General features: G+C 48.8%; 1 protein-coding gene across 1 annotated transcript in view; it reads right to left on the reverse strand.

The window, feature by feature from the left end:
• Nucleotides 1-2,408: 2,408 nt before the first annotated feature.
• CXCR3 (C-X-C motif chemokine receptor 3) overlaps nt 2,409-16,366 on the reverse strand; it is a 45,719-nt gene continuing 31,761 nt past the window's right edge. Inside the window, exon 2 of the mRNA XM_086933164.1 lies at nt 2,409-5,932. Coding sequence (XP_086789290.1) covers nt 4,844-5,932 — 1,089 coding nt within the window. The 3' untranslated portion in view covers nt 2,409-4,843. The remainder of the gene's footprint in view (nt 5,933-16,366) is intronic.

A 16,366-nucleotide genomic window follows, 5' to 3' on the forward strand; every position in this document is an offset into this window, starting at 1 on the left:
AATTTCGCCTGCCTTCATAATATGCCCCTTAATTACTTTGTGTGCCAGCTAACACAGAGGTCACTAGAAACTTCTCGAATAACAAAGAAAGGATTCGTTTCTGACAACCGCATAAACTTGACAACTTTGTTTCCTTTTGGAATCGGAACAGTCTCAGAATCGTGGAAACAATAGATAACAGTTTCACTCAGTCAATCGTGCATGCTTCGTTTCTACAGAGTTGCACAGAATTAGATAGACGGGCGTTTCAATAAAAAAGGTTTATTGAACAGTCTTATTTCTCTTGCAAGAGATATGAGCTGCTACAATCGTCAGACAGAATGTGAAGTATAATACGTACAGCATTAGCAGTAAGATAAAATAATACTGTAATAGAATGGTTTGTAGCTATGACATATATTCATAAAAATACATACATAAATAACACAGGCTAAAATGTGAATACTCGTCTGCTGCTTCTAGCTAGTTCTACTCAAGTGTACCTAACCTAAGTGTAGTACGAGGTAAGAAGTAGGTGCTGTTTAGCTATAGTCTAGTATAGCCAAGAGTTGCCAAAAGTTTCTCTAGGTTCTAGTCTGCTCCATACCTTAGAACAGAGGTCTTCAAACTTTTTGATGCCGAGACCCCCTTGTAAAACCTTTTTAGGCGTAAGGACCCCCTTCCGACAAAAGTCTCTAGAAACTGGTACTCCTCATCATCAACTTTTGACAACCATAAATGTGCCTGTTAGACCTCATTGCATCCATCCATCATTCATCCATCCGCACTTTCACACATCCATCCATCCTTTCATCCTTACATCCATCCTTCCATCCATACATCCATCCTTCAACCATCCACCCTTTCATCCTTCCATCCATACATCCATCCTTTACCCATCCACCCTTCCATCCATCCACCCATCATTCATCCACCCACCTTTTCCCACATCCATCCATCATTCATCCATGCAACCATTTATCCATCCATACATCCATCCACCCATCCTTTATCCGTCCACCCTTTCATCCTTCCAACCATCCACCCTTTCATCCATTCATCCACCCTGTCATCCTTCCATCCATACATCTATCCTTCATCCATCCACCCTTTCATCCTTCCATCCATACATCCATCCTTCATCCACCCTTTCATCCTTCCATTCATGCATCTATCCTTTACTCATCCACCCTTCCATCCATCCACCCATCATTCATCCACCCACCTTTTCACACATCCATCCATCATTCATCCATGCAACCTTTTATCCATCCATACATCCATCCACCCTTTCATCCTCCCATCCATACATCTATCCTTCATCCATCTACCCTTTCATCCATCCATCCACCTACCCTTTCATCCATCCATCCACCCATCATTCATCCCCCCACCTTTTCACACATCCATCCATGCATCATTCATCCATGCAACCTTTTATCCATCCATACATCCATCATTCATCCACACTTTAATCCTTCCATCCATCCATCCTTTAGCCATCCACCCTTTCATCCATCCACCCACCATTCATCCCCCCACCTTTTCACACATCCATCCATGCATCATTCATCCATACAACTTTTTATCCATCCATGCATCCACCCACCCTTTCATCCATCCATCCATCCATCCTTCATCCGTCCACCCTTTCATCCTTCCATCCATCCAACCTTTCATTCATTCATCCACCCTTTCATCCATCCATCCATCCTTCATCCATCCACCCTTTCGTCCTTACATCCATACATCTATCCTTCATCCATCTATCCTTCACCCATTCATCCTTCCATCCATCCTTCCATCCACCCTTTCATCCATCCATTCACCCATCATTCATCCACCCATCTTTTTACACATCCATCCATCCATCATTCATCCATGCAACCTTTTATCCATTCATACATCCTTCATCCATCTACCCTTCCATCCTTCCATCCATCCACCCTTTCATCCATCCATCCACCCTTTCATCCTTCCATCCATCCACCCTTTCATCCTTCCATCCATCCACCCTTTCATCCATCCATCCATCCACCCTTTCATCCATCACTCATCATTAATCCACCCACCTTTTCACATATCCATCCATCCTTCATCCTTACATCCATCCATCCACCCATCATTCATCCACCCACCTTTTCTGTGACTCTCTCATGAGGGGTAGGGTGGGGTCAATATCTCTGTGTCTTCTTCCTTCTTTCCCGCTCATGGGAGGGCATCTCTGTGCCTCCCTGCTGGGGGCGGGAAGGGGGGACGTGTCACGGGACCCACAGCTCCAGGCACGCAACATCCATTATACTCAAATGGCTACACTACAGCCTGCTCCCCCAGACCCCACCCCCCACCCACTTTCGCCCCTCCCCCAGCTCCTGTGTGTAAGCCCGGCTGAAACCGTTTAAGGGACACACACACAGCCACACCCGAGTACTTGACAGCTCTTTAAAAGACCTTCTACTTGTTAATGAGCCTTTGATGTTTTTCACACCTCGGTGTGAATTAGGCCTCCGCCATGAGCACCCTCGATCAGCCCAACGCCAGGAATTGCATGCCCCTGACAGAATCTGCGACCCCCTTCCAAGGAATCCACGACCCCCCTGGGGGTCGCGCCCCACAGATTGAAGACCTCTGCCTTAGATTGAGCGAGGTTGGAATCTCTTTCTGGGTCTCGATCTCTAACAGCCCGCAAGGGGAGTCAGAAACATTGGAATTGGATTCTCTGCAAGGAGAATGACAGCGTCTGGTCAGTGCATCAGGCGGGTACTCAACTTCCTTCCGAACTTGCCGTTGCAGCCGTGTCGTGCAAGTATGCAGCCGAAAGGTGGTTTGCCATGGCAAGTGAAGGTATATTTATACCTTGAAGGTGTTTAGGAATGCCAGTATTGACGTAAAAGTTGGGCAGAGGAACGTCATCAATGAACCCCTTAGGAATAGATGTTCATGCATAATAAATGAGTTCATAAAGAAATCAATATCCAAGCAAGGGGAAGTCCTAAAGGCTTAAGAGTCTGGCTTTCTAAGAACTTGTTGTGATGCGGATGGTCGAATGTAGGTGGCCATGCCTGTATTTGGTTAGCATGGATAATGCCTAAATAAGGGTAGGATTTCTAAGCCTAAATATGGGCAATGCAAATTGTGTCTATATAAGGGCATAAATCGGGAAACCTATATACGGTATCTAAATCACCACACAATAGCGGGTGTGGCGTTAAGCCAAGAAGGCTAACGCCGCGCTCCGCCACTTTGTTGTAAATATGCCCCATGGTCTTAAACAGGCACAAAGGAGAAATCTTTCATTTCTCCTCATTTTTGCTGTTTCTATGTGTGCTGCATTGTGGAGAGGGTGATGGATGGAGGGGACCAGTGTCAACAATATCACGGGAAGTGTGATCACAAGCCAGGTGCACACCACAGACCCTAAAACTCCAAAGGAACTTATGAGTCAACAACCCAGAAACCTGATCAGAATCTGCTTACAGATCACAGACCTAAAACTTCAAGGGGAGCTATGTTTCAACAGCACAGAAATCTGATCAGAATCTGGTCACACACTTCAGACCCTAAACTCCAAAGTGGCCAATGAGCCGGCAGTATCTCCAGAAGAATGATCAGAACGCGGTGTGTACATCCTGGCCCTCGACCTGCAAAGGATCGATGTGTCAACAGTCTCACTGGAAATGGACAGTGGATGTTGAGAAGCACCACAAGTCTTGAACCTTCACAGGAACCAATCAGTCAATACCATCTTCACATGTGGGTGGGATCAATACCTGGTTTGAGCATCAACACATCAACTGCTCAAAGGTTCCAGTGTGACATGAACATCTTTAGAAGCACACGTCAGATCCGGCCTAAGACCATGGGCCCGGGCCCCCAGGATAGGAGCTTAGGCACTCAAAGGCTGTGTATCTTTAGAAACACACGTCAGACCCAGCTAAGACCATGGGCCCGCGCCCCCAGGTCAGGAGCTCAGGCACTCAAAGGCTGTGTATCTTTAGAAGCACCCTGCAGCTCCATTGCCACCTTTGAGTTTGCATCAACAGCTCTTTTTCCATTGAAATTCTTAAATGTATTAAATGTTCCTAAATGCATTCGATGACATTGATACATAGAAATGTCCTCGTATTGTCTGTGATTATCAATACATCGCGTGTGAGCAACGGTTACAGATCTGGTCATTGAGGCCAATTCTCTTGCCGCTGGTCCTTCCGACAGGTCCTTCCAAATCCCTCCCACCACAAAAGTGTGTACTTCAGATCCTGTGTCCGGGGGTATCACCGCCTCCCCCGCGTCCTCAACCAGTCAGAATACTTATCATGATTTTACTGTGTACGTTTCCTGTCGCCATATGTGAGACAGATCTGTCTTATAAGGTCGACCTGTAAAACTAAAGGCATGTTGGTTGCAAAGCACATTTCTAATCATGAAAGTGAAGGTATGTGTAAATCCAAGTAAAGTTTCCCTCCCAGCCCGTGTGAACTGAAGCTCTGGTTGGACTGCAGCAGATGTACCGAGAAGGAACGAAGACTCTGGGGGGTCCGGGGATCTAAACACAACCGCAGATATCACAATATACTGACCGGATAAAGTCTGCATTATATATTGAGGGGCGCATTGAAGGTGGGGTCAGCCACCATGGGGTGGCGTTCCTCAGCATGGGAGGTTGGGGTGATGGCTCACACAGAGGTTTTGCATCTACTGGTGGAACGTCCTCCTGATTGGTCATCCAGGCCTCACCGCAGCAGTCTCAATAAACATTGGCTAGATATTTGGCACTCATTGGTGGAACAGCCTCCTGATTGGTCATCCAGGCCTTACCTCAGCAGTCTCAATGGAGATTGGCTGGGTAACTGAAGGGACCTGTTTAGAGTCCTGAAAAGGAGGTGTCCCCGCTCTCCGACCAGTTGGAGTTCCTACGCTGAGGTTTGAGGCATTTCTTCATGAGTTCACTACTGATGCAGCCGCCATGCAGGAGAAGCTCCAGGAAGCTCTTTCTGAACTTAACTCCGATGAAGGCGTACAGAAGGGGGTTCAGGCAGCAGTGAAAGTACCCCAGGGTGGCGGTGATGGAGATGGCTATATCGATGTGAGATTCCAGCTTGCAGTCGCGAGTGAGGACGTTGAGCCGCAGCATGGAGTCCATCAGCACAGCCAGGTTATAAGGGGCCCAACAAACAAAGAAGGCCACAACCAGAGCTACTATCACCCTCAGAGCTTTCTGCTTCCGGAAGCCCTGGGAGCCCAGCAGGGTGAGCGCAATCCGGACGTAGCAGTAGAGCATGATCGCCAGCGGCAGGAAGAAGCCCACCACGTGGTAGAGGAAGCGCATGGAGGTCAGGTATTTGTGGTCAAAGTTGGCCTGGCACTCAGTGGTGTTCTGTCGATGGTCGTGCACCACCTGCAGAAACACAAGGTCCGGAATGGTCAGGACAAGGCACACACCCCACACGGACAGGCAGCTGAGGTGGACGATGCGAGTCCGTTGCCTCTTGTACATCTGGACGGCGTGGACTATGGAGAGGTAGCGATCAAAGCTGATGCAGACAAGCAGGAATATGCCAGAGTAGAAGTTGATGGAGAAGACCGCTCCGATGACCTTACATAGAGCCGTGCCAAAGACCCAGCCGGAGACGGCCTGCACGGCCCAGAAGGGCAGCGTCAGCACGAGGAGCGTGTCCGCCAAGGCTAGGTGCAGGATGAAGGTGTCGGTGCTGGCCAGGCCCTGCTTGTACCGCCGCAGTACCTCAACGACCAGCAGGTTCCCGGGGAGTCCGAGGAGGAAGATGAAGGTGTAGAAGAGAGGGAGGAAGACTTTGTTAAACTCCAGCGTCTTCTCAAAAGAGCACGGGGCAAGCGCGCAGCAGAGGTCGGACACATTGTAGTCATATCCAGTGCTCGTCTCGAAATACTCTTCGGACCCCGAAAACTCCAATGTCACCTTGTCAAGCATGTTCTACGGGTAAAAAAGATACAAAGTGTTAATGATTCTGTTCTAAGATGGCCCCTCCACGCATGGCTGAGATTCCCGCTCTGCTCATTTCTCACAGAGGACCTGCACAGTGTTTACTGAACATAATTACATACATTTTAATTAAGTCTATACATCACTTTTATGAATTATTAATGCACATTAAAAATATTTGTTTGTCAGGTGGGTATTCATTTTACAATTTAAACTTCAAAAAACAAATTTTAGTTTAATTGCATAATTTTTTATTAATAAAAGATGTAATTCAAAATCAATTTCTTAGTGTTGTATCATTTTTTCTATTTTGATCTACATCTAAAAGTACATACATAAAAGAATTGACAATAATATTTAACATAAAAAAATATCATTTTAACTAGGTCAGGGCGGAGTTCCACTATGCGGAACCCCGCGAAGTGACAAAAAACGTTGCCGCTTACTCAGAGTTCCACAAGGGATGGAGTGAGTTTCGTCAAGACGTTCCCTTTGATTTTCAGCTCCACCTGATTGCCCCACGCTATGAAATCAGTGCAAATGGCACCATGCACAGCGCAAGAGCGAGCTACTTCTGTTCTACCTCTCGAGGCAGCTTTCTCAACACAACAGAAAGTTTCTCAACGCAAATGGAAGGTTTCTCAATGCAAAAGGTTGCGACCATCTGCGACCGCACGTACTGAGAAATACGACTGCCTGCGTTTAGAAATCTCACTGGGAGGTGGATTTTCCTTGGTCTCCACTTTGATGTTGGTAAGCAAGGAAAAAGCGGAACAAAGTTTTTCAGAACTCCGCATGCTACATGGAGCGCGGAGTGCAGAAAATTCTGATAACGGAGCGGAGTTCACCGCCGAGGCCTAGTTTTAGCATTTATTTTGTTCATAATACTTTACACAAGAACACTCCCTTGTAGTTGGGACAGAGATCACCACATGGTAAAGTATGCAGAAACTTTCTTTTAAGAAATGATTTCACTCAAAAATAAATATAAAAATATTTGATGTTAAATCTATTGGTCTATCTACCTCTCCTGCTCCCTACCTCTGTGTCTAATTTTCTCGCTGTCTTAGTATATTCTTCTCTGTCTCAGGGCCTCACTCTTCACTTTGTCTTTCACTGATTTTCTTTCTCGAAAACGCTGTCTCAATCTCTCTCTTAGTCTCACTCCTCTTTTTCCCTCCGTTTGTCTGTTTCTCTCTCTCTCTGTCTGTTTCTCCCTCTCTCTCCCTCTCTCTCTCTCTCTTTCCCTTTTTCTCTCTCTCTCTCTCTTTCTCCCAATTTTCCTAGCCATGCACCTGAGTATCTCGTTCATCTTTCCTCTCAGTCTTCCTCACACTCTCTTTTATATTTCTTGATCATGTTATCTACATCTCTCCTTCATTTTTCTCTCTTTATTTTTCTCTGACTGCTTTCCAAATGTCCTCCTTTCTTGCCTTTACCCTTACTCTCTGACATAGGCCTAATGTGTTCTCTTTCCCATTGCTGTCTTCAATATGTCCCTCTTTCCTTACTCTCATATATATCTGCTCCTTTTCTCCACACTTTGGGGCATATTTACAATGCCCCTTCATCACTTTCATGCCGCCGGAGCGTCACTTTTGTGACGCACTGGAGACGTAGTGTGCCTGCCCTTATTTACAAGGCTGCGTAAAGCCACCCTGCGTGGCTTTTCATGGACTTGTTAATATGGCCCCTTCACACATTACTCTGCGTGAAAGGGTGTTCCATGGATGTTGCTGTGGGTGTTCCCCCGCAACACCCATGGAATCGGACCCATTCCCAGATCTACAAGGATGCATAAACCTGGAGATGTGTCAGATGTTATTGTCTTCCCAGTGGACGCATTAGATTGGCGCAACAAGAAGAAACACTTTTGTTTCTCCTTGTTTTTTGCCCTTTCTTTGTGTACTACATTCTGCAGCACACAGAGAAGGAGGAAAACGCCATCAAGGATGTTTTTGTGCAGGAAGGTGTCCCTGCTGAATCGCGGGCAGAGGTGCATCTGCACTTCGCAGTCACAGGGTAAGAGACTACATCTGATACTTCACAAGCGCATTAATCACCTTTTCTGTAGTCAGCACGTTAGAGAAGGTGAAGATAGTTTGCAGTTTTTTTCGCTGGAACCGCTGAAACCAGAAAGCATCACTGGCATATACAAGCCTATTTTACTAATGCTGAAATTTTAACTAAAACCTGACCCTACAAGTCGGTGGCTCCAACGTATATCCATGAGAGAGAGTCTTTATATATAACAGAAGATTTTAAATACAAGAAAGTGTTACGTCCTGATGAAGGTTGAAACTACTGTACGCCGAAACGCTGCGTCGACTGCTTTTAACCTATTGCAATTGTCTCACTAATTAGAGACATGATTTTTTATCTGTTTAGACTGTAACCACTAGGGAGGCCCCAGGTTGATGATACATGGAAAACAATAAATTCTCTTATTAACTAATTTTTTCCTAGATGTGATTTCATAGCGCATTGTGATACTTAGAATATTATTAGAATATTCTTCTGTTGCTAATTGTTGTTTTGCCTGTTTTAATATATTCTGTGAAGATACCTGCAAGGAATATCCATTGCCATCGACGGGCTGCCTGTGTATGTAACACCGTGTGACAGGGTCTATGTCCTTCTGGTTTCTTAACACTGACAGTGTCTGAAAGAAGTAAAGAGGTAGATGTTTTCACTTGGACCACTGGGCGTCAGGCAGATGATACACCCAACACCTGGGTATGATATAGGGTGTAATTCGGATGTTAGGGAAAATTCGGACCCTGTTGAAAGAGGTGTACCTTGTGTTTGGCCACTGAGTGCCGATAATTCTTGGGTTGTTCATTTTTTCAGCACAAATCATTGTTCTTTTTCTTCCTGAGCGATCTTGACATGCAGTCTGGCTCACTTAGCTCCGTGCACTACACAGAGTATCCCCCCTCCTCGGGCTGTAGGCGCTAGGAGGAGGCTAACATTGTTCAGGGACAAAATAATATTCTTTTCATTCAATTTTCCCTCTTCTTTTTTTTAAAAAAAAGGTTTTCCATTTCTGCATTATTGCGGTTGTGGTGCTGTTAAATTTTTGCAATTGGGCTTCATGTTTAAATGTTATGTCATGTTATTAAGTTTATTTGTTTATGAAATAATAACTTTTTTTACACAAATAAAAATTGTACATTTGCTATTGAACTGCTAAAAATCAGCTCATACTGTTCTGAATTGACCACTGCACTTTGTTACAGATTGTTACTATTTCATTGCATTTTTTTGGTCAATTGTCAAGTGCTTTGTGATGCATCATTTTTCCTAGAACTAATAACCAGTAAATTGTTGCCCTGTGTACACAGTTTCCCCATGATCTGAGTACAAGTTGTAATTATTTAAAAACTCAAGAACGGTTAAGCATTTATAAACTACCTAACAAGTTTCCTAATCCATCCTGGAAACACCACTAAAGCAGATGCACACTAGGTCCCCCCACAGGCTAGGAAACTAGAGAAACATTGATGTGAGTGGTCCGCCCATACCAAGACACACGCCTCTCCCTGGCCTGAGGGGGGCACATTTGATACCACCATCATAGAACACATCCCTGCCAAACATACGGGCCAAGAGAGGGCTGGAAGATTGCCTCTGTTAAAACTATGGGTCAACTGTAGGGGGACCCCAACTCGCAACCAACATGGACACAGAACTAGCGATGTCAATGCAGAAAGCTCCCGCCCCTCAGGATCCGACAGCGAGGGCGGGGCATAGGACAGCGCCCGCCAACAAAGGGGAAAAACAGGGAGCACATGTCGAGCCCAAAGTACTGAAAGACATGTTCACGCTACTGTCATCCCCTGGCAGCCCTGAAGAAGGCCTCGTCGCCACGATGTTAATAGGTGAGACACCATTCCACTTCCTGGTGGATAGAGGGGCGGAAACGAGCCGCCCCCATATGAAAGACCACTGCCAAAATACAGGGACTCTCAGGTTCCACAGCCGAAGTCCCACTCACTGAACCCTTCAAGTTGAAAAGAAGGGAGAACAGGATAAGAGAACAATTGTTGTACATCCTTCCTCCCCAATCAATATACTAGGACGGGACCTATTGTCCAAGCTAAGAATGTCCATCCAGTTCACCAAGAATGGGACTTTAGCCTGCTCCTCTCCTGGAGCCTCCCTCCAAGAGCGGATATCAGCAAACCGCTGCCATGCTACCTGTATGCAAACCAGGGGGATCCCCGTTCAATGAGCCCCCTTCGAGGGGGTAGTCCCAGATAGTATGGGAAGTTTCTTAGAGTTATGTGAATTAGCTCGGCAGTGGACAGGTCGCGCGCACCACCTCTTGGTAGAGACTGCCAAAAGGATAGCAGGTAAGGTGAGCAGGGGCAGGAGACTCAGGACCACAGCTCACACATGACCCCTGAACTCCCCACGGGTAGGTGGAGAGCTGGCCCAAAGAGCAGAGAGACCATTGCAGTAGCAAGCAGGCCGTGCACACCGCGGCTTTACCCGGCACAGCCTCAGGCACCACCCTGGCTCCTTCCGAGTGAGGAAGTGGCACAGACATGGTGACCCCATGTTGAGTGGTGTCTTGCAGCACATTTTTATGTTTAAAGTATTTTATTGAAAGAGTACACAGATAAAAAGGACATTCAAGCAATGACATTTGTGCTGTAACCCCGGGAGCCCATCTCAAGGTAATGCCGCGTGTCCCGCAAACGCAGTAGAGGCTGTGTGAGCTCGGCTCCCATACGCATCACATTAAACAACACCCTGAGGTAGAAATGGATTCTCTGTACCCTTCCCCTTTTAAAGAAACAGTTGCCCCCAACTCCCCCCCACCCCAGTCCCCCCTACCCCCTTCCGTTACCCCCGTCCAGTGTCTTGTCCAGCGGAACTTTTCTGAGCTCAGCCCACACCCGTACCCCCTCGCCCTACCCGGCCTTGTGGTTGTTAAGCGGTGCAGTCTAGCTGTGGTGTCAGTCTCAACAGCCTCAGGTACCTCGGACATGTTAGTTCCCTAAACTCCATGGCCAGTAGTGCATGAAAGGGCTGCCACAACTCCTCGAATTGATCTACTTCCCCGGCCATCATCAGTGATAATTTCTCCATGCCCAGGACATGCCATAATCCATGTAGCCAACCCGTGATGGACGGGACAGTGGTGGTCCGCCAGTGTATTAGGATGTTTTGAACTGCGGAGCCCAGTGCTATGGCAATTTGTCTACCCCTGCGCGATTTTAGTGGATACATCAGCCCGTTAGGTAAGCCCAGCAGGACGTATGCTGGGAAGCGGGGCAACTCTGTCTCAAAGTGGGTATCGATCTCATCTAGCACCTCCTCCCAATAAAGGCGCAACAGCGGACACTCCCACAGGACATGTGTCAGTGTACCAGGTTGCCCACACTCCCGCCAACTGGTATTATCAATATGCCTATTCATCTCATGCAACCGCTCCGGAGTGTAATACCAGTATGTAGACACTTTGGTGAATGTTTCAGTTAGTCCTATATGATATGCAGAGTGTTGTGCGCGGTATGAAATCTGGTCCCACTCTTTATGGCTCAGTGTTCTACCCAGCTCCCTGTTCCAGCGTTCCCTACCAGGATTATGAAAATGGGTGGGGGGGGGGGGGGGGGGGGCTGAAACATTTTATAAAGATCTGTGATAAGCTTAGCATCCGAGGCGCGCGTCACCAACCATTTCTCGTACGGCAATAACTTCCTGTCTGCCAGGTCACGCACCTGTGGCTGCAAAGCCCAGTGTCGCACCTGCCAGTAGCGCATCCTATCTGTCTCCGATAAACGATACTCCTCTTTAAGAGTCTGAAAAGGGAGAACTCCGTCCGGCCCGTACAAATGGAAGAGGGTCCTGCAACCGGCAGCGCGCCAGTGTGCAAAAGCACCCTGGGCAGTCCCCGGCATGAAGTCTGGGTTGTCTGCAATAGGTGTGAACGGAGAGGGGAACGTGGTAAGCTCGTGTGCATTGTTAGTAACATCCCACACCCTCAGCGGAACCTGCGGAACAAAGGATGGGTAGAGGTTCGGGGGGGCGATGAGTCCTACGCAGGAAGGGCACCTCCTGTAAGGGACGGTCCGCCACCGCCTGATCCTGAAACAACCAGTGCTTGTCTGACTCCCATCGGCTCCATTCGACCAGGTATCTCAGCTGTGCCGCTTGAAAATATTTGCGCAAATCTTGGACCCCCAGTCCCCCAGACTCCGGAGCCAACGTGGAGAGAACCCTCCTCATCCTAGGTTTGCGGCCCTGCCAAACAAAGCGGGACAGAACCGCCTGCGTCTGCTGGAACCAACCTTTAGGCGGCTGCAACGGCAGGGCCCGAAATAGATATAAGATCTGTGGGAGGACCGTCATTTTAACCGCCGCCACTCTCCCGAGACATGATATCAAGCCCTTACTCCATCTCCCCAGTTCCTCCTTAATCTTCCCAGTCAGAGCCGCATAATTAGCTGTCACCATGGCCTGCAATGTAGGTGCCAACAGGATACCCAAGTACTGGACCTGGTGGGCCGACCAATGAATGGGGAAGAGGCCTTGTAACTCCCTTCGTGTTGCAGGAGTCAGGGAGATGTCCAGGGCCGTAGATTTCCCCATATTCATTTTGAATCCAGCCACCCTTGAAAAAGCCTCTAATTCGTCAATGCACGCGGGTAGAGCACGCCTCGGATCTTCTAAGGTCAGAATCACATCGTCCGCGTAGAGGCTGACCGTGTGAATATATCCTCACACCAATCGCGTCCGGGTTCTGCCGTATTCTCTGGGCAAATGGCTCCATGTACATAGCGAAAAGGAGTGGGGACAAGGGGCAGCCCTGTCTAGTGCCTCGTTCAATGCAAAACCTTTGTGAGCTACAGCCATTCACCCGCACCACCGCCGACGGGAACCAGTAGCAATTAAAAACCAGGGTGCGAACTTTTTCGCCTATGCCCATCTTCGTCATTACCTGTTCCAAATAGGGCCAGTGCACCCGGTCGAACGCTTTTTCAACATCAACCGATAGTAGCATCCTTTCCCCGGGAACCCGGGAGGCCTTCTCCAGAATACGTACTACCCTCTTGGTGTTATCCACCGTCTGTCTCCCGGGTACAAAGCCAGCCTGGTCCGACTCCACCAGCCCCGGCAGATGGAGCGCTAGGCGCGCCGCCAGAATTCCTGTGTAAAGTTTTAAATCAACGTTTAAAAGGGAAATCGGACGGTACGAGCTGCATTGGGTCCGGTCCTTCCCTGGTTTAGGTATGAGCGATACTGTGGCCTGGAGGAGATCCGGTGGGATCGCCCCCGGTTCGGAGAAAGAATTAAACAATTTAGTCAGTATGGGAGCCAACGTGGTGCTGAACGTTCTGTAGAAGAGCGCCGTGTAGCCGTCCGGCCCAGGGGCCTTACCAAGTTTAAGCCTGGAGATGGCAGTGATTACCTCCTAAACCCGGATCTCCCTTTCGAGATATTCCGTTTGAGACGGTGCTAGGGACGAGAGGGTGACTGAGTCCAGGCAGTCCTCCGACTCCTGCGCCATCAGGCTCTACCCAGTATATAATTCCGCATAAAATCGGCGGAAGGCCTCGGCTACCTGAACATCCTCCGTGACCAGCCCGTCATTTCCCGCCGCAATCTGCTTCACCCGATGGCGTTCGTGGGCCACCCTAAGTTTGTTTGCCAGAAGGCGGCCACACCTGTCTCCCCCCGTGTAATAAGCATGTTTCAATCGTAGTGCTGCATATTCCGCCCTGTCCATATCTAGGGATGACAGGAGTTTCCTCGCTGCCTTCAGTTGCTTCCAAATCCTGGGGGCCCCTGTGCGGCGGTGCACCTCTTCAAGTTCCCTGACTTTTTGCGTGAGCTCGTCCCGTTTCTGTCTCCGTTCCCTGTTCTCCGCCGAGGAGACCGCAATGAATTCCCCCCTGACTACCGATTTGAGTGCGGCCCATTGTGTCGCCACCGAGGTGTCCGCGTTGTCATTATGTGTCTGGAAGTCCCTAATCGCCTCCGTAACTCGTTGCACGACTGCTTTCCTATGTAAGAGAGCGTCTCTGAGGCCACCCGGTTCCAGCGGCGATGGGTAGGTGCTTATGAACGAAGCTCAGGCTAACATCAACATTGTGGTGGAAGATCTCCTGAAGCTTTACCCGCTGGATACTGTTGTTGTTTGATTGTTTTTAACTTTAGGTATTAACAATCGCAACTTGAAGAAGGGTAATATAGTAATATTCGCCCGTTCAACCGCTAGGATGGTAGTCAAACTAGCTTACATACACCATACCAAGTGGCAATAGTGTAGATAGTTACAGATACCTTTAGATACCTTCTAACTAGTCCCCCTGGTCCTGAAGAATCGCTCAGTAAATTGTAGAGTAGCGAGAAACATGTTGACCGGACTTTAACACACTCCAGAAGAGAGTGGGAAACATCACTTTCCACTACTCTCCTCTAGGATATTGGTTTTAATTAAAGCAGTGGCCCTCCTGAATAAAATTGTCTCTGGTACCACTAGCTTTATTTTACTTCACATAGTTACATCTACCCTGAATCCTGGCCCCATACCCGCACTTCATCTACACGGCAGTTGGAAAAAGATCTCCGCCAAAGAGCCCCTCTATGAGGTGTTGCCCGTTGGGTATTGCACCGCCGACCCAACGAGGAGCAAGCCCAAATGATGAAGCATGACACCTGAAAGGGTGTGTGAGGGCATTAAATCCAACAAAATGGATTCCCAGGGTGACCACCAGGTTACCCTGTTCTAATCCGCTTGCATTACAGACTGCACTAACTCCTTCCCTCTCAGTAGGAACACCTCGACAATCTTTTGTATTCCAGCGTCTCTGAGGCGCCAGACCCCACGAGGGGCCCGATCAGCCGGCAGAGAGAAGCTCCCTGAGACCGGCGCATGATCAGATAGAGAGATGACCCCCACCTCCGACGTCGTAGCCAAATCACGGACCGGGCCGGTAACTATGAGGTGATCCAGCCTGACATATGTTTTGTGTGCGTGAGAAGGGAAAGAGTAGTCTCGGTCCGTGGGGTGTAAGTGGCGCCAAAGATCGTGAAGATCCAGGTCCACCAGTTGGGATTTAGCTACCTGTGACATTTCCCCCGTCTGTGGGGAACGCTGGGCCGACCTGTCCATAGCCGAGTCAAACACCATATTCAAGTCTCCACCCAAAATAATGTGTCTGTCCAGGGACGCTGTTATGTTTACTAATGCTGATTGAAAAAAGCTGTCCTGATGTTCATTCGGACAGTATATCGTCCCGATGGTGAATGTCAGGGCCCCTAGTTTGAATCTGTGCGGTAAGAGTCTCCCCTTCTGCTCTGCAAATTTGTGCAATACCTCTCCTCTAAAGGATTTAGACACCAATATCGCCACCCCAGCTGTCTTGGTGGTGTTCGAGGAGAAGAACTGCGTGGGGAATATGCGGGATCGTAATCTATGGCAGTCCCGCGCAAACAAATGGGTCTCCTGTAGAAGACAGATGTCAGCCTGTGTGTTCTCCAGCAAGGACAGGACTGCCCTCCTCTTGACAGGGTTATTAAGCCCCTTAACATTAAGGGACACTACCTTAAGGGCCGCCATAGAGAATCAGAACAGAATGAAACATGCAGTGGATCTATTACAGTGAGGGAGGGTCTGTGGGCTTCAACTGCCCAGAGCTCCCCATCGGGGCATCGTGGAAGCATCAAGAACACTGAACGGACTGTACCCACCCCTTTCCCTACCCAACTCCCAACCCCCCTGTCCCCCAACTCCCCAACTCGCCCTCCTCCCACACCCCTCTCAGTTCCCCAACTCCCCCCCACCCCTACCCCCCCAAACCCCCAAACCCCCAACATCTTCTGAGAAATTGTCCCAGCCATGTCCTGTCCGGACAAGTCCGTGGTAGCGTATCGTAGTGGACGTCCAGCCACACCCTTCCCCCCTCCGCTCCCTCCCCACCCTCCATGGCCCTAGGCCTGCAAAAACAGTAATGCAATGCCGTTCTCCCCCGGAGCAGTCTTACGCTGTTAGCGCGACACCTTTGTGCACCACGGCGTCTCTGGATGCTGCTTGGATGGCGCTCGCCATATCAGCCCGGATGGTGGGCGAGCTCGGACGCTGGGATGCCGCTGACGTTCTGCGTCTCGAGACCCTGCGCCATCCATCCTCTGTGGCGCGTCTCCTGCGCGGCGTGGCTGAGACCTCCTCCTCTGCGGTGATCCCCAGTACTTCGCACGTGTCCTGTAGGGACCTCAATTGATGCATCTCACCGTTCCACTTGAAAATGAGGCGGAAAGGATGACCCCATGAATAAGATGTTTCATCCAGTTTCAAAAAGTCTGTTGCGATTTTGAATGCTTTCCGCTTTTGTAAGGTGATCACAGACAGGTCCTGATATAAGGCCACGGGGTGTCCTCGAAACGCCAGCGAGGGTGTTTTCCGGGCCTCCG

The sequence above is a fragment of the Lissotriton vulgaris genome, chromosome 7, assembly GCF_964263255.1.
Source record: "Lissotriton vulgaris chromosome 7, aLisVul1.2, whole genome shotgun sequence".
Lineage (NCBI taxonomy): Eukaryota > Metazoa > Chordata > Amphibia > Caudata > Salamandridae > Lissotriton > Lissotriton vulgaris.